The sequence below is a fragment of the Desmodus rotundus genome, chromosome 11 (genome assembly GCF_022682495.2).
Source record: "Desmodus rotundus isolate HL8 chromosome 11, HLdesRot8A.1, whole genome shotgun sequence".
Taxonomy (NCBI): domain Eukaryota; kingdom Metazoa; phylum Chordata; class Mammalia; order Chiroptera; family Phyllostomidae; genus Desmodus; species Desmodus rotundus.
The window spans coordinates 61,653,502-61,672,838 of NC_071397.1; the positions used below are offsets into that span (position 1 = coordinate 61,653,502).

At 41.9% G+C, this 19,337-nt stretch overlaps 1 protein-coding gene across 7 annotated transcripts in view; it reads left to right on the forward strand.

Moving 5' to 3' along the window:
• Positions 1–19,337, forward strand: part of ARMC2 (armadillo repeat containing 2) — a 222,192-nt gene that overhangs the window by 19,240 nt on the left and 183,615 nt on the right. For all 7 annotated transcript variants that reach the window (XR_006654184.3, XR_011650561.1, XR_006654182.3 and 4 more), the window contains 2 exons: positions 1,794–2,001; positions 15,124–15,200. Coding sequence is in view for 1 of the 7 variants with exons in the window: in XM_024551788.3 (XP_024407556.2) it covers positions 1,794–2,001; positions 15,124–15,200 (285 nt within the window). In the remaining 6 variants the exon portion in view is untranslated. The remainder of the gene's footprint in view (positions 1–1,793; positions 2,002–15,123; positions 15,201–19,337) is intronic.

Sequence of the window (19,337 nt, forward strand, 5' to 3'; positions counted from 1 at the left end):
TCTGGAACACTAGCCCCATGACACTGGGGCATCTCGTCCACCACTGGGCCAGCGGCACCTGGAACAGCATCTGGCCCACAGCTGTGAGTGCCGAATAAATATTTATGGAGTAAACAAATGAAACAAATGCTAAAATATAGGCACAGGCTAAAGATGCTTTGTAATCTAAAACAAAATACATGCCTTGTGATTCAGTAGTAAAGGTATTTAAGGTAGCATGGTGCTGTGGAGAGAGGCTGGGACCAGGAGTCGGGATTCTTGAGTTCCATTAACAATAACGACAATAACGTGTAGGCTTCGAGTGTGCTAGCGCCGTGTAAGCCACTAGGCCAGATCATTTCGTTCTCACCACGTCCCCAAGGGGTGGGGACCATTGAGGAACGAGAGAGAGAAGAGTTGAGTGGCCTTCCCAAGTCACACAGCCTGTACTTGACCCCAAATCTGATGAAATGTAAAGCCTACGCTCGTCCCACCGTATAGTCCTGCTCGCCCCAAACTTCCTCTGTGACCTTAAACTAGTCTCTGAACCTTTTGGGTTCTCAATTCTCATCAGAAAAAATGAAGGTTAGACTAGCCAATCTCTATGGTTTCTTTCAGCTTCAAAATGCAGTATTTTGGAAGCAAGGTGCTTGGTCATGGCAGTAGACTAGGTGGTTTTGTTGTTGGTTTTCATTGTTCTGTTGGTTCAAGTGCAGAAAAGGAAGACTTGAGTCATTTTGTAAAAGCTCGCAAAAGGTGTTTTTTTTTATGTGAAGCTCATCCCCCCTCCGCCTTTGGAAAAAAAAAATTATCACAGATGGTAGTAGCAGCGAGATGTCAATGGCTGATGAGGAAACAGTGTTATAATATTAGCCTAAGATTCTACAGTCATAAACAAGATAGATGTTTCAGTTCAGAGACTGAACATTGTTTTGCAACTCTATCTTACTCCCCTTTAGCAAACCTTCTGGGCTTTCAGTGCACCCCTCCGTTCACGTAATGGCCTGCTAGCCTCCAGGACCCACCTTGCCCCTCTGGTTACCTCTCCTCCTCTTCTCCCCTCACACACTCCACTACAGCTGCCCTTGAGCGTGTCAGGCACACTCCTGCCCTAGGGCCTGCGAACTGCTCTTCCCTCTGCTGGAAATGCCGTCACTCACCATCTGACGGCTAAGTGCTCACCTCCTTTAAGGGTCTGCCTACCATGTCCACCCTGTTCAAAATTGTTACTGGCCCCCACTCCCCGTCACCTTTACTCTTCTCCACCGTTCTACCTTTGCTCTTTTCCATTGCACTCATTATCTTATATGCCTTATTTATTATGGTGTATTATTTGTTGTCTGTATATTCCCATTAGGATGCAAACCCTATGAGGTCAGGATTTTTGTTTTGTCACTGATGCACCCCAAGTGCCCAGGACAGTGCCTGACATCAGGAGGGCACTCAATAAATATTTTTTGAATCAAAAATTACTAACATAAGCAAATTTATGAATAGGGGTTATTGTATGGGATGCAGAGTATGTACATGGACTTAGGTAGATCATAAACCTAAATTCAAGTGTTTGCCTTAGGTAGACTGCAAGCTGATAGAAAGAAGATTTCATTCATTTGCACCTGCTGAATTGATGATGCCAAGCCTAAAATAGGGGTGCAGTCTTATATGTCCAGGGGGGTTTTATCCATAGAGTTGCAGACTTGATTATAAGTAATACACAATTTTTAAATTGTGTAAATTCTTAGATTAAAAAAATGAAAGATGGTGATTCCTAAAAGAAGAAATGCTTTGACAAAACATTTCCTTGGTTACTACAGGAAAGAAGACAGTGGAATCCAAAGAAACAGTCAGGATGGGGGACTCTCTGATGCAAATCAATGGGATTCATGTAACGGAATCAAAGGCCGGTGGCCTCTTGGAGAGTCCGCCACTCCAGCTAACTGAGGATGGAGGCTTCAGTGACATCAAGGAGCAAGGGCTGTTCAAGGGGGCGACATCCTCGCCGTCACATCTCGGAAACGGAGGGTCAGTATTCTTCCTATTTCATTTCCTGGTGAGGATAACGATGTCACTTACCAGTTTGTTTTCTATCTTATATAAGTGGTTGGCTTGCATTTTCTCTTTTGTGTACAGCAAATGCAGAGTTAATGATACATGAGTAGGAAAGATTTCTCCTCACAGCTAAGGGGAGTTGGTTTTACATCATTCCCCATTTAATCCTTAGGAAAACATTTATTCATGCTTGCCAATATGCTGCTTTGATAGGATTGTCAGAAGAAAGGCTTTGCTTTGGTTGGACTGCTCCAGCCCGCTGTTGAGTGACGACTGATGATTCTGTTTGTGTTATTTGGGATTCTTGCCTGGACTGGCATCTCATTAGCTCCCTTTCGGTTGGCTTACTATTGTTAACTCCACAAAAGAGTAGACATTTAATTTATTTTTTTTCTCCAGTAGAAACTTGGATTAAAATATTTATTTTGCAAACTAATAGCTAAAACAGGAGGGTCCTGTGGCTTTCAGTCATGAGACAATCCCTCTACTAATCCCACATAAAATGAATGATTGGGAATTAGTTCATTTCATATGGTGTTCCTAGATAGAGCTTTCTTTCTCACCCCAGTTCTCACTGACACCTTCATCCATCCCCCCGCCCCGCTGCCTATTTGGGAACCCCTAAGTTCCTCCTGTGTCCCTAGATAGGGCTTTCTAGGGCTTTGCCTAGAAAATTGGGAGCAAATATCCTACCACATTAGGGATTTGTAAGCAATGTTTATTGTATGGACCACGAGGATCCTTAACTGGTGTTTTCCCAAGGTAACCTTGAGTAACCGGGGGCCAAGGTGCAAGCAGGCTCTGTTTCCTAGTCCCAGCCACTAATGATGCTAAGAAAGGCAGAAGGTCTTGGACTGGATGGGGTCACTCAAAGATATTTTTCTCTGACTTTCCATTGGGTCATTATGGACAACTGCCCAGTTCAAATTTGCCTAACAAGATTACATTCCATGGGCCATTTTAAGACCAAGAGCTTGTTACCCTCATTTTAGATTTCAGGCCTGACTTTGCTTTGTACACATGTTACGTTCTTAAAACTGCTCCCCGAACTGGCTGCTGGGCCCCTGATTAGTTTAGCTGAGCTGACCTTGTCTGCTGACACAGCCCGAAGGGTGTCCCATGTGCCGGGTCTATATTAGGCGACCCAGCAGTCCTCGTCATGTCACTTCACACTCAGAACGTTTTTGAAATGAAAGGAAAAATGAAATGTCTCCTTAAGTGGAAGAGAACAAACTTCAAATTGGGACTTTGGGAGTTGCACACAAAACATCACACTGGCCATTGCCTCAAATCTTTTCCAGTTGGTGAGTAAGAATAGACTGCAGACCTCAGAGCTGTAACATAAAAGGCAGCCAGAGAACTTGTGTTTCTTTCAGCACTGAAGTGAAAAGGAAACATTTATCCTGCTGCACCCATCCTTACAGTAATTAAAGTTGACTAGGAAAACCAGACAAGAGCTGTTTTGTTTTGTTTTGTTTTATTTTTCGCAAACCTTCAGATCTTATAGAATGATCTGGCAAACCAGAGTTCATTATGTCTTCCCTAGTCTGAGACAGCAAAGGCATTTTCAGTTACGTATTTTATCCCGCAAACAGCAAAGGAGAAATCAATTAGGACTGGACGCACTTCTTCCTGACTGTCCAAAATTATGAGACATTGGCACTAATGGTTAATTGGTTTCTTTTTGTTTTGTTAGCATGACTTTTGCATCGTATAATTGTGTCTGAGTTGGGTTTGCAGTGCACCCTGGCAAGTTTAACTTCCAATAACATTTTTGCTTTATGAATCTTTACCTCCTTTAATCATGGGATGGGATTTTGTTGAGGTGCCAAAAAAAATTTTTAGACAGTAAAATTAAAACAAACCAGCAAATGGAAACTATTAGCAATTCTTTCATTAATTACATTTGTGAATCAATCTGGGACACTTGATAATTATTTCTTGTAAACATGTCAGCGAATAATTCCAAGAAATGATCTTTGCTTTGCCGTGGAGTATTCCCAGTTTTGATGTTAAAGCCTTACCCTCCATTAATGTTTTTTTTTTAATCTTTAGCCCATAACCTGGAAAATGAAGAGTCCTGTCAGTGAGCCGGGCTGTCAGGAGAAGGGAGGGAAGGGAATATGTAACTAGAACAGGGAGAGGCGCGAGATGACAGCGGGCAGAGAGGAGCACGAGCAGATCGTGTAAGGGGACAGAAGAAGTGAGGACGTGTGTCCTGTGCAGGGTCCTTACACTTCGTGCTGAGAGCTCGCGCTGGCGAGAGAAAGGAGCAGGTTACTTCAGTGAAACAGCATTGTGCACCCTTAACTTGGAATACAGATAGCTCAGACATGGGGTGGACTGGCGTTTAACTTCATGCTGGTTGTGAGGGAAAAGGACGTGCTGAGCAAGGTATCGTCGCAAACAAGATCTTGGGGAACTATTTAAATTTCCAAAAGAGAACACACTCTCAAGCACTTAACAAATTATCGTCTTAAAACAGTGTGCCAATTACAACAGTCTCTGTGTGTTCGTTTAAGGGTTCATTTAACGTTTGGCAGGCTTGCTCTTCAGCGGCACTCCATTCTCTCTTTGCTATGTGGATCGAAAACAGCCTTCATTAAGCCATGTGTATGGGGGTGGGCAAAAGTAGGTTTATAGCTGCCTGTATGGAAAAAGACATGCAGGCTTTGATTATTACAATGGCTTTATTAACTCTGTGTTTTGTACTCAAAATTGTAAACCTAATTTTGCCAACCCCTGTACATGTAAAAATCTCCTTCTGTTCATCTTTCCACTCATCCATCCATCTATCCACCCAGTGGTTCGATCTGATGAAATTCTTTATATATCTGCTTTAAAACCTTGTAAGGTTTTCTGTGTAAATCTTGTTCAAGCTGCTGAGGTTTGGAAAAGTAATTTTTAGGAGGAAAGGCCAAGAGCAGTCAGGTGTAGAGAGACAGAAACTCTTCGCTGGGAGCCAGAGCCCCTGGGTGTGGTTATTCTCTCAGCAGCGTGATTTCTCTGTATGCTCTTCAGCACGTCTCTCAACACTTTTGGGGGCTCAGTTTTTTAATCTGCGATATGGAAATAACTATGCTCCTTCACTTCTATCTCCTCCCAGCTTTCACTGAAGGAGGTGGCATAATTAATAAGCCTTGAAAGGATTATATTTAAACCATCAAGTGCTCTTAGTATTGTTGGAGTCAAAAATAAGAAAAGAGAGCTTTTGGTTAAAGATGGCACAGCAAAGGTATTCTGCAGAAACCCAATCAAAGCAACAAAGAATAAAAAACAAAGAAGTAAATGTCATCAATGAAACAAACAAACAAACAAATGGTTCGAACCCCAAACTACGAAACATGAAGCAAACTCTACACTGCATGATGGCCTTCATCCCACCTCTCCCGCCTTGGAAAGGGGGCTGTCTTGCATTGTGTATTAAATCCTGCTCAGTCTGTATGTGGAGGAGGGCCGTCCCCGTCTTTCCTACTCCTCTTCCTAGAGGTGGTTAAGTGGCCCAGAGCTGGCTGCTCAGAATTCTCCAACCCCCCAGCTGTAACACTTGGTTCAGAGGTGGGCACATGATCCAGGCAAGGCAATGGAATTCTTCCATGGTGCTTTTGCCGAAGCCTTTGGGGAAAGTGCTCTATCTCCAAGTCCACAAGCTATAAAGATGATGTTGTCTTGGAGCCAACAGTGGCCAATGTATACACAGAATGGAGATAGTGACCAAATTCAAGGATGCCATATAAACCCCTAGATCCAGCTGTGCCTGAGGCCACCACATCCACACTCTAGATGGCTCTGTTTTGAGCCAGTATATTCCCTTTCCTCTCTCTCTTCTTCCTTCCTTCCATTCTCCTTCCTCCCTCCCTTTTTCCCCTCCCTCCCTCCCTCCTTTCTTTCCTTCCTTCCTCTTTCTTTTCTTACCTTTCTTCTTTCCTTTATTTACTTCTTTTGACAGGGACAGCTTGTGGTACTTCAGATTAGGTATTTGTTACTTGGAATATTGCTACCAAAAGAGTCTAGTCTGCCTGCTGGACTCGATGAACTGTAGATGAAAATAAGCAGTAATTTGAGAGCAGGTGCCTCCTCAGACCTTGAGCAAGGTCTCAGTAAAACCGAGTCTGTCAGTTCAGAAAGGTGTACCCAACAGTCTCTAATGAAAGAAACGAGCTCTAAGGTGTGGGCAGGCCCCTGGAGAAGGGAGGAAGCACTGTAAAGACCCTTCCAAGATCCAGATCATGAAGCAACTGGGGAGGATGGAATTGAGGACGACCGTGCTCTCATTTCCCGTGAGCCAGCTAGTGTGTGTGCCTACGTGCATGAGTGTGTGCGTGCGTGCGTGCGTGTGTGTGTGGAAGGGAGTAGTTTGATGGTCAGAACTCCAGGAATGTAACAGAGCATTTCTGTGAGTCACAGCAACCTGCTACACCCAAACCGAGGGAACACACATTCCAAATTGAGAGAAATAACAGACTCGGTGAACGAAGGTACACACATCCCACTTCTCTCCCTCTGTGGACCCTTTTCATTATTCAACAAATATATGGCTCTGTTTAAAGGTAAATAGTGTTAGGACAAGAGTTAACATGGGACTGGAGCACAGGTATGTTAAGAACATAACCAAAGACAGATGAAGAAAACAGAGAGTTAAGACAATTTTTCATAGCCTCAGAGACATTAAAGATAATGTTATTGATCTCTTTTTTAAAAAAGGGAAGAAAGAGCTCTTACTTGGATTATAAGAATTCGAATTAGAGGTTATAATCCTACGTCAAGAGATTAAAAGCATGCTTGCAGTTCTCAAAAATGAAAGAAAATGTATAAATGTGGAGAGGAAAGCCACATTAGAAATAAAAAAATGAGAATAAAAACAGTTGGAAATGCAATGAGGTCTAGTGGACAGGCTAGAGGAAATCGTTGGAAAAGAAATGAATGCGAAGATGGGAAAGTGACTAGAGAGACTGAGATAGATATGGGAGGTGAGACACATTTTCCCGAGGGGGAGAATCATCTTCCTCCTGCTCCTCCTCCTCCCTTTACTATCTTACTTTGAAATAAGTGCCAGGCACTCTTCCAAGTGATTTCCATACATTAACTCATTTGATAGTTGCAACAACCCACTGAGAAAAGAACCGGGAAAATATTAAGACATAAAGCAGAAGACAACTTCCTGAGATAAATATTTGAACCTGAAGCTCACATGGACACACGTGTCACGGCGGAATTTGATGTGCAGTGGTCCCTACTGGGCCATTTCCCACAGTGCTCAGCACTCGAGCACTACCCAATATGCGTACACACTCAAGCAGTAGTTGTCGACTGGGGGGATAAATGCAAGACGGTCTCCTCTGGCCAGGCAGGCTGAGCAAGCAGTTACATAAAGGGAGAAAAAGGCAGGCTGCCTCTGGCTTTCTTAAAGCATCCTCAGGGCTAGAGGACAGTAGAGTAAGGTCTATGATGTCCTAAGTGTAAGAGCGATAACCCGACAATTGTATGGCCAGCCTTTGGTAAAAAAGGCGACATTTTCACATGTGAACGAACTTGGGCTCTACAGTACTCATGCACTTTCTAGAAAAACTCCTAGGCAACAAAATGGTGAGCCGAAATTCAAAGTTCAGAAAGGAAGAAGCTATGGTAAGAGCATTTGTGCTGAGTATTGACTTTGTTTCCACACTGGACTAAAACCGAACAACTCTGGAAACGGTGGCTGCGGGACAGGGCCCTCGATGACGCCACAGTACTGCGCACGACCCGAACCAGTACTGGGGAGCAAGTGTGAGGACGACTTACTTCACTTCATAACAGGAAACAGGTTTTTCAGCAGCTACAGTCTGAAATTGAAATATGTTGTTTAAAAAAGAATGATTCCCGCATCCTAATGTTTTTCCTTATTTTTTTTTTCTTAACTTCAGAGAAATCTTTTAGAAACTAAAATCTTTTGGGAAGACCCATTCATCTGAAGTTCTACAGTTCCTTCATTTTCACCTCAATTTCTGTTTCTCTGTTAAACTCAAGTAAAATTTATACTTAATACTTTTAAATTACAATGACATGTACTGTGATCCCATTTATATGTATCCTTTACCTGAACTTCCTCCAAGTTCCCCTTCTGTTCTTTCGTTCTTTTACCTTTTTATCTGAATTTACACAAAATATGTCTGGAATGATGTTTACTACATATTGACAATATTTATTTCTGAGTGGTGGGATCCTGGGTGATTTTTTATAATTTCCTTTGTACTTTCTTACCTTGCCTAGCCTTAAAAAATAATAAATATATCATTTTCCAAAAATAATGAAGTCATTATTCTTTTAAGAAATTGAGGGTAATGTGGCTGAAAAACTGTTTTAATTTGGAAAAGACAGGCATTGGCCAGAATGAATTGGTAGAGTCCCACCTTTTTCGACAGTTTTCATGTAGTAAGCATTTCTTGGTCAGCAAAGCTGTGTGCTGGGGGTTGGGAGATGTAGAAATGGACCCTTTTCATGAAGAGCTTACCAATGCATCTGGCTTGGCTGCTCAGATGTGGTCCCTGCAGGGCAGCATCAACATCACCTGGGAGCTGGTTAGAAATGCAGAACTCAGGCCCCACCCCAGATCTGCTGAATTAGTGTCTGCATTTTTATAAGATATCCAGGTGATTTGCAAGCACACAATGATTTCTCTAATGCTGGAGGAAGGAAAGGACAATTGGGAGAAAGGTCCTGGGCATGTAGAGGTGGGAGCACCTAATTCTGACTGAAGATCATGGAGGTTTCCTGGGGTTTGAGGGTGTGGGGTGCCTCCCAAGGCTGAGTTTCAATAGGGGGAAAGTGTTGTGTACTTTGCTAAAGGAGCAGCATAAGCAGATGGGGGGGATTTGACTTGTTGGCACGTTCAAAGAAGGGCAGGTGGCCTGGCAGAGCAGGAGCCCGGGGCCTGAGGCTACAGACTGCAGGGAGGGCCTGAGAGGCTCCAGCAGAGGAGTGACTGGCATCAGTGTGGATGACTTTTGGGGAAGGGAGGGCCTGGGACTGAGGGGACCATTGGGAAACATTTGCAGCAGGTCTGGTGGGAGATGGTGATGTCAGTGTGTTTGCACAGCAACGCGCCGTGGGAGAGGGCAGCCACAGCAACTGTGCTCAAGTTCTCGGAGTGCAGCAGGGAGAAGCTGCAAGGCCTTTTCCCGTGAGGTTCCTTCAAACTGTGGGAATCATGATGCCGTGGGCTTTTACTCCAAGCTAAGGAAATTTAAGCCTAACTAAGCTAAACATGGTTAGCTACCACGCAGTGTCTAATCAAGTTTATACGTATAGAACTTGAATAATAACCAGTTAGTGACGACTGAAAAAGGCACTTAGGGTATGTGTGTAACCTTTAAATGTATATATTTTAAATCGTGGGCCATAAACTGATGAATGCTGTAGATACACTGGAGGACTTTCTTAAAGTTTTGATCTTACGAACATTCCTTTAAAAACATGTTCTTTAATTTTCTTGTTTGTATGTAACTGTTAAGTAGAATTCTATTTTTAATGTTATTAAGACAGAGTGCTGGAAACTATGTATTTGGTGCTTCAGGCTGTAAAGTATGATGAAGGGACCACCACCCCTTGGTGGCATTTCCAAGTCGCAGTTGAAGAGTCTCAGAGACTACAAAGCAGGGTCAGCAAACTAAGGCCCACGGACCAAATGCAGCCCATTGCCTGTTTTTGTAAATAACGTTTTATTGGAACACAGCCACACTCATTGACCTGTTGTCTACGGCTGCTTTCACACGACACTGGCAGAGTGTGAGTGGTTGTGATAAAGACTGTGTGGCCTCAAAGCCTAAGACATTTACTACCTGACTTAAATCTACACACCCAAGTCTAATTCTAAAAATGAAGTGTCATCTTCTTAGTGCGAGGAAATCTTAGCTCAAAATTTGCCAAGTTTTCTTTTTATCATAATCATCCTTTAAAATTTCCTTTTCCATTTGAACATGTAAGTTTTTCCCAAGTAGAAAGAAATCCTTTATTTTCCCCTTAATTCTAAAGTCTTCCACTTAGTTTACAGTCTACATCTTAATATCTAGTTATTGCTCTAAAGCAGGACTCAACAAACTATACTCTGGGAGCCATATTTGGCCATTCATCTTTTTTTTTTTTTGCAGCCCTTGAGGTAAGAATCATTTATACATTTTTTAATCATTACCTTTTAAATGGTTGCAAAAGTACCTACATAGCAGCCTCCATTTTGCCACTTGCCCCACAAAGTGTAAAATACATACTATCTGGGTATTTCAGAAAAAGTTTGCTGACCCCTGACTAAAAAACCTTAGTCATAATAATTGGAAGAACTCTCTGAATTGTAACAACATCTTAATTTGAGAATAGTTTTAAAGAAACACATTTTTATCTTTGGTGTATATTTGGTCCAGCAGGAGATATTGTTTGTGTGACCAATTCATGGATGGGCATTAGTAACTCAGTCTGCATAGGGCATTGCCTTGGCTACAAAACTTGATTTTGATTTTTTGGAGTGAAACATAGAACATTTGTCAATAACTGGGATATGAAGGCCTTGCTTTTGCACTGAAACATGTGGGCTGCTTTCCTCAGGACTCCAACCTGACTACAGATGGAACCACAGGAAGGGCAGACCTGAGAGAGTACAGAGATGGAGCCAAAGCCCTGATCATACCATACCTGAAACCCACCCTAGCACCTGACTTTGGGTTAGATGAGCCAATAAATTTTATTTGTAGTTTGTCATTAGAATTAGGTTTTTGTTATTTGTAGATGAAGCTATCTTTACTAATAAAATGGCATTAGTCTACCTCTAAGAAGAATTTCACAGAATACCTTTAAGGAGTAATTTCTGGAATTGTTTTATCCTTGGTACATCAGAATCATTGTAAAAAAGATTTATGGTCTTTAACAACATGGACCAGGAAGCTGGGAAGAGGAGCAATTATACTGGATGACTGCATCAAGATCTAGAAACAGCTGATAGGCAGAATACTTTACCAAGTATAACGCTGAAATTCAGTAAGAATGAGCTTAAGAATATGAATAAGAATGAGCTGCATGTGTAAGAAAAGACACGGACTGGCCAACACTGGGATGTGACCACCAAAACCATTAATACGGTTTTAGGCTGCATTATTTAGAATATCTCCTCTTTGCTCCTCAGGCCATGCCTTTAGCTCAGTGCTGGGCCCCAGACTTTAAAAGGGATCCAGACAAACTGGCTACTCGGAGTGGCTAGACAGGCTGGCGAGAACATTTAAACCATAACAAATGAGGAAGAGTTGGAGAAGGGGCTGGAGAAGCCTGTGAATGACACTGATGATAGCAGCTGTGATAGTGGTAAACACTTATATACTCACTCTCATGTGCCTGGAACTATGCTAAGCAATTCCCCATTGTATCATTTATCTTTGCAACCACCTTACGTTGAGGCATATCATTATTTACCACCCCTGCATCCACAGATGAGGAAACGAAAGCTTAGGTAAAAAAAACTTAGCCGAGGTCACACAGCTAGTACGTAGAGCCATGGGATTTATTAAGTTATAGGAGATGGCTTTCAGTGGTGAATGCAACACCTTTGGATATTTGGATTTTCAAGAAGGAGGACAAAGATTTGTCTCATGTGCTCTGATCAGTAGAACCAAGACCAATGGGTAGAAGTTACAGGAAGATTTCCATTGAGTATAAGACCATCTACTCTCTTCTTTTTGAGCCAAGAGGGGATTTTCTTTTCGAAGACCATTGTCTCAAGCCAAAATTTCTGGTTTACCCTGGCCAGACTGGACAGTGTTTCCTCAGTCCTCATCTTCTTGGACCTGTGATCACGCCTGTTTTCACATGTTGCTTGGCCTACATGAGAGCCCATTTTACTTCTGTTCTTCCTTTGGACCCCCTTTCCACCCTTCCCCATGAGCATCTGACAGTCCTGTTTGGGGCATCCAGTCTCTGAGCCAGGCCTCTAATGACTGTGGCCTGTGTGTACTGCTTTGACTGTTAACAGAGCTCTTTTTCTGATGGCCACATCACCTTTGTAGAGGCCCCGTTTTTATCAGAAACTCAATGTGGTAAAACTCAAACTCACTTTACCCATCTAACTGTTCTACACCCTAACCTCCCCATTTTTAAAAGATTTTATTTATTTATTTTTAGAGAGAGAGGAGGAGAAACATCAATGTGCGGTTGCCTCTCATGTTGCCTCCTAACGGGGACCTGGCCTGCAACCCAGCAAATGCCCTGACTGAGAATCGAACCAGTGACCCTTTGGTCCACAGACTGCCACTCAATCCACTGAGCCACACCAGCCAGGGCTAACATCCCCATTTTTGTTGGTAGCAACCCTACTATCCTGTTCCTCCTAGTCCACCTTCTGTTTGTTCTTCTGCCTGAAATCCACCACTAAGTCCTATCAACTTCTCCTTTATAGGGTCTCTTGAATTTGTTCTTTCTTCTGGAGTCCACCTCCCATCCTCAAAGGATTAGTCCTTGTTAACTTCTCTGCAACTCCTCCAATTACTCTTGTCACTGCACATTCTAAATCCCATCTTCACTTGCTTGTATAACCAATGACAGCTCCTCATTGCCCATTGAATTAGGTCCATTGATCCAACCTCAGGTTTCAGGCAGCTGTTTCCCATAGCTCGCAGCAGAAACCTTCCATTCCTGTCTTGCTGGCCCAGTGCAATCATCCCTGGCCCTGAGCACCAGACTCCTCTTGTCCCTCTCTCCCTTCACACATGCTACTCTCCTCCTGAGGACAGACCTGTCATTTGCTGGTTCAACTTTTATTCTTTTAAGGCCCACGCTGTGGTTCACGTCTTCCTTTCAGTATTCACTTCCTTCCCTCTGGTTCTTGTAACCTGCTCAATTTCACATTCTAGTACTTGTGTAGGGACTTTATTGGAATTTTACATTAAAAAAGTCCCTTAGTTCTTCATAGTAGATTTAACATTCTTTAGGGCAACTCCTTATATGTTCTGTGTTACCATGACAGCTAGCACTGGGCTGCTCGGACTGGTGGTGTTGACTCAGACCTAAAGAAAAGATAATATTGGCGATTTATTAAGTTCTTCAAGTGTACCGATTACTGTCTAAACAGAGGCATTGCCCTCATTTTAAGATGAGGAAACCAAGGTCAGGAAGCTAAATAACTTGCTCAAGTCCACATAGCTGTTAAGTGTTGGACCCAGAATTTGGACCTGGGTAGGCTGGGCCCAGAGCCTGTGCTTCAATCACAGCACCGTGGTGGTCGGGCACAGCACTGGGGGATTCCAGTCCTGCGTGTTCTTGAGGGCCAGTGGAGCCCAGCACAGTCAAGCTTTTGTGTATGGTAAGAAGAAAACCCTTCTTTTTTCCCCCAAGGAATGGGGGCACATGAATGTGGTATTTAGGAAGACAGCCTCATCACTGGCCATTTCCTCAGGGTGGGTAGACCAGTGACTTTGAAAAGCCATTAGCTGAAAACTGTCTTGCTTGATTCCAACAGTTGTCTGGGACAATAATGAAAAGAAGGACTTGCTTCTCTCGTGCTCACACTTTCTTGTTATTTCTAGGGGTGATAAATATGGAAACTTCCAGCCTCACACCCTGCCAAACTTTTGGTATTTTATCTTTTCATAGGATTGATTTCCTTTATTTCTATCTTCTCTGAGATCTGCTTCATTTACATGTCAACTCTGAGAGTGCTGACAAAAAAGATCTCATCCCCATTTCTTTGCTCGATTGGCTAGGGACACCTTGCTACCAGATCTGTTTTTATATGTATAAAAATAAAGTAATTGTTTCAGAGTGTTAACTAATTAGACATTTTTTAGAAGGTTAGCTTAATCTTTTCTCTTGTAGGGTAAAAAGAAGTGTTAAATCAGTTGTTAAAGAAAAAGGACATATCTATGGAAAAATGATCTTTGGAGAAGCCCGCCAGTAAAGGTCAGCAGTAAAGGTCGGCAGGACCAGCGCTGACCACTCACTGGGCATCCAGCCGCGGCGAGCAGGGCAGCGGGCATGCATGTAGGTGTGCGTGGGTCACCCTGGCCGCATGTATACACGTTCCTTTTGACTTTCAGAGCAAATATCATATTTTACAAATAAAAGTTTGCTTTACAACTTTCGCTATTCTCTCAGTGTTTGGGGGGGTTTTTTGCCTTGGAATTTTATATAGATATTTCAAAGTAAGTACTTTTAAGTACCGGCTCCAGCTAAAGGGAAACTATATCCTTCATAGACTATTCCTACATTGAATGGAAACTTAAAAAAAAAAGCAGGTGTATAATCCTGCTATTGACTCTCCATTACACTTGTGTTTGATACACAAAATATTTGTCATCTCGGACCACCTGAATGTACCTTCCATTTTTTAAACATTAATTTATGTCTAAAAGTTAAACATTTTCAGAGAATATACGTTTAATTTTAAAATGGAAACAGGACACTCTGTGATGTAGTAGGAAGTGCGGTGAATTGAAAATGATAAGACCTGGGTTCCAGATCTGACCTTGCTCTGTGACCTTGGGTACATCTGACAAATTTGAGAATTTTTTTTTGGAGGGGAGGGGTCTGGAGAGAGAGAGAAGAGAGGAGCAGAGCAAAGCAGAGAAAAGAGAGAAGAGAGAAGAGAAGAGAAGAGAAGAGAAGAGAAGAGAAGAGAAGAGAAGAGAAGAGAAGAGAAGAGAAGAGAAGAGAGAGAAGAGAAGAGGAGAGAATGGAAAAGAGAAGAGGAGAGGAGGGAAAAGAGAAGCAGAGAGGATTGCTCCCAGCTCATAAATGCAGGCTTTTGTGATTCAAGCACAGAGCTCTTTCTTTTTCTAACAGTGACCTCTTGTGGCATATATCCTTAATCAATTTTTTGATTTGCAAAGTAAACTTTGGATTTATTTTTGTTGTTGTTTCTAGTAGCTATACTTCATATTGTTAAACAAGTATGACTTGTTTTCAAAACAAAAATCTTAGCTGAAAATTAGAAGTTGATTAAAATAGGATATAGATTACCAAACTCCACTCCACAAACAATGCTCTGTGGTTTCTTCAGAAACTGCATACGGCCTACTCTTGACACAGAAAGAGAAATGCTTTGGTTTTTGTGCTGAGTGCTGTTTGTATTCCTCTTCCTCCCAGGACCCAGGCGAAGAGGCCTTCGAGGGCCTCATCGTGCCCCGACAGCTCGGACCTGAGCAGGCTGGACACTAAAGCAGGTGGGTGCTTGTGTTCTTACAGGTCCCCACCACACCTTCACCTTCAGCATCTCTATTCATAGAAAAAACATTTGCACCAAAAATATCTGATGTCGGCTCACTGTTTGAAAACTCTAGGCAATTTATCTAACTTGGTCACATGTCAACATTTATTTTTATAACTTTTTAATTATTTTCACAATAGTCTTACCATTCTTACCATTATCCCAGCTCAAATATCTATAGATTACAATCTTAATGAAATTATTTTGTGATAGTGTTTGGAAAGTTTCAAAACTTGACTCCAACATGGTTATTGAGTTCAAAACTTCAGTTTAAAATCATTACTCACTTAAATGAAACTATATCAACTGCATGATAGCAGCCCTCTGAGTGTTTAAACTAATTGAAAAAAATATGTAACAGTATAAATCACAGACTAGAAATGATACAAAATGTATCATGCAATGGCATATAGCAATTAGAAAAGTGAACTAGGCTATGTTTATAGTACTGAGTGAAATTAGCATAAACATAACATTACGGGAAAAATTAAGTTGCAAAAATAATATATGTTTTTTACGGATCCAGATTTATGTTGTAAACATTTAAAGTGAAGCATGATAAAAATAAAAATAAGTACCTGATTTAGAATGGTAGAAACCGTTGGAGGGAGAGAGAGGTGGGGACAGGTGGGGGAGTCACACAGAGGGCACCAAGTGTATCTGTAACATTTTGGTTCTTTAAAACAAGGAGAATGAAAATAGAGTTAATATTTCACCAAAGTAGTTTTGGATATACAGGTGTTTGTCACATTCTTTGTACTTTTATTACACACATAACATTTTACGAAACCAAACTAATATAAGGTTCAAAGCATATTTTATTATCTTCAAAACTAATTTCTTATAGATAAAATGACTTCTGTGGCCAATGAGAAATCTTAGGTAGACTGATTTCCGTGTCAGCATTGTTGCTGAGCACTTTACATTTACATGCTAAAAACATCAGCCAATAAACATTGTGTCAAGTTTTTGTGTCCAGAACTCAAAACTGTGGTTAAGAGCTATAACCACTGAGACAGCAAAATCTTAAAAAACATGCTGAAATTTCTGCTCGACTTACCCAATTTCCTGTTGAATCATAATTTTTATATTTAGCAAACCTAGATAAAAGGGCATTCTATAATGTTAGGTGGTTGCCCAAAACTGAGACAAACTTTATTTTTTGTGGCTCTTAAAAAGTAATCATAGGATTCCAGGCTTCAGTTTCTAGAGTAGAAACTGAGTTAGTATAGTACGTAAAATGGGTTTTTTGTGGAGAGTAGAGTTGGAGGAGGTGTGTGAGGGGTGAAGATGGGGAGAGGCTGGAGACACCACTCACCCAGGGATGCCGAGGAGAGAGTTGAAAGCAACCCTGATGCCATAGTGTCTGGCTAGCTTCTGTTCTGAGAAGACACAAATCTCAGAGACATTCAGAAGGGCCTGTGAGGGCCTTTCCTTTCTGAAGGTTAAATAAACTCTTCTGTGATTTCTGGCTCAGCCCTGTAATTTAACTCTTCCTGGGGTGAGCATATTACCGATTCTGTTTGCCCTGAGAGAAGAGTCGATGACCCTGGTTTCTCAGAGCTCTTCTGTTAAGGAGTATATTGCATAGAAGGTACAAATGCTGATTTGAACTTACTGGACTTGAAATTTGTATTTCTAGTAAATTTAAGTGCATCAAAAATATTTGTTAATTAAATTATTTTTCTGGCATTGTCTTTTGACTTTTTGCTTGATATATGTTGGTTTTATTCATATACTTTGGACTTTGAAGATGTCACATACCTGGGAATATGATCAACTATGTTTTTTATACTGCTTGAATATTCATGTTTACTTTTAGTATGATCCAAAAGGTTGCAGTGGTGGTCTGCAATCCTTTATCTGCCGTTCCAAAATACCAAAAGCTCTGAAAGCTGAAATCTTTCTCAAACTCATTCAGTGACAATGCCTGCCCTGTGCTGACCCGAGGCCCATGCAGTCTTTGATTCATTAGTGTGAATATTCACATGTTTTGCTACAGGGGGGCTGCCCCAGAAGACCCTACTTGGGGTGGTATGTAATGTGCAGTGTACGCACCACATTGCCTTAAGAAAATTCAAAATTTTCCAAATCCCAAACCACATCTGGACCCAAAGGCCTTGGATAAGTCATTGTCCAAACAAGATCTGGAAGATATGGACTGATTTTGTCCAGTTCAACTATGTGTTTTATGGTGAATTCTTGCTTATGGGTTAGACAGACTATGTGAAACCTTGCAATTAAAACTATTAACAGCACCTGCACTGTTTAGTTACAGCTTTTTTGACAATGCCTTTTGTCTACTTTTGCTTCTCAAGTGCTCTTGCTGCCTAGTGTACACCAGCCCCTCCTGGTATTAGGAAGGTTGAATGAAAGGCAAGCCTAAGCTTGCTGCCACCCACCGGGAGTGGCTGTTTGCAGCAGGGAGTGCACCGGGGGAGGCCTGTGTGCTGGGTGGAGAGGTAACTGCCTCTCTGCATCATTACTGCGTGCTTGGAAAATTTAATATGCATTGTATGTTTTCTGTTCAACTGTAATACAAGTGTATTAGAGGTTATAGAAAATACAAAAGAACACAGAAAAGAATTTGAGATAACCCATAATCTCAATACTTGAGATGGCCATTGTCATCGCATTGTACAGAGGAAAAGTGAAGCAACTTGCCCAAAGTCACCCAGCTACTAGGTGGCAGGGCTGGGATTCGAACCCAGATGGTGACTGTGGAACCTGTGCTTTTCACAGGCCTCCCTGCTCAGCTTGCCCTTTTTCTGGTTAAAATAACCTAAATGTATACAGGCCACACACCCTTTCAGTGCTCTCTCTTTCTCTCTCTGGGGAACCCTCTGACTGTCCCTATGATTTCTAACTCATCACGTGACATTTTAAGGGTCAAGGCACCTACTGTGTGGTCACTTAATTGGTATCAGGTCCACCCTGGGAGGGCATGGCTTTCCTGATCCAATACAGACTGGGTGCCGCTTCCGAGAAAGGAGCCGAGAGTGTGCCTCCAGCACCGCTCCTGAGTGCCGCCCGCTCAGCCTCAGGGCTGCCTCCAGCTAGACCATCTGTGTGTCGGATCTTGAGATATTTCCTGTGTGAGATGTAATCGTGATTTACAGTTTCTAAAATGATTTACATTTCCCCTCAAAGTTACCTTTTAGTTTGCTGATTTGCTGCAGGGCAGAACAGCCTAGAGGTCAAGTGCAAAGACTATGGAGCTACTTGACCTTGGACAGGTAACTTAATACTCCTGAGCCCCACTTTCATTACCTGGAAAATGGGGACAGTTTGGAAACCTCAGGTAGGGTTATTACAAAAACTGAAGACAGGCCTGCTGCATCTGAAGCCCACAGTGACTGGTAGCTGCCGCTTCTCTACAGCCGCATTCCTGGGGAGCACCGCCCTGAGGATTCCGGGAATCACACAGCCTGGTACTCTTCAGACAGTGATGGCCTGTTTGTTTTTTAATCAAGGAAAGAAATTCCTATTTATTGAGTGTTATTAGATGCTGGGCGCTGGGGTCAGAGATAATTCACACAACCCTGAAAGCAAATATTCTGATCTCTGTTTTGCTGATAAAGCTCAGAAAGAATGAGAAACCAGCCCCTGGTCACCCACTGCATCAATAATACGTTGGAATCTGAAGGGACATTTGTCAGCACCCAAAGCCCAGGTTTGCCCAACTATCCCTTACAAAATCAGTCCCAGTGATGTGGACACTTTATTTCATATAGGACAGAAAATCCCTGCGGGCCTCCCTTTTAGAAAAGTTTTCATTCAACATTTTCAAGATTTTTATCCTTTACATATCTATCATTTTCTGTTTATTCTACATTACAGAGGGATACGTTGAAGTAAAAATAACTCAAAACTGCTTGCCTTACTGACAATAATTTCAACATTTACAAAGCTTAAGATTTTATGAAGTATCCCAATCAGAGTTTTAAGTTCTTATGTCTTTACATTACCTTATCTGAGTTTAATTTGGGGTGATTTGATCAGAAGACATGTAGTCCTAATTAGTGTTAGTTGAGCTTGGGAGCAAAATATAATTTAATTCTAGAGTTTATTAATTGCAGTGGTAAATAGCAAA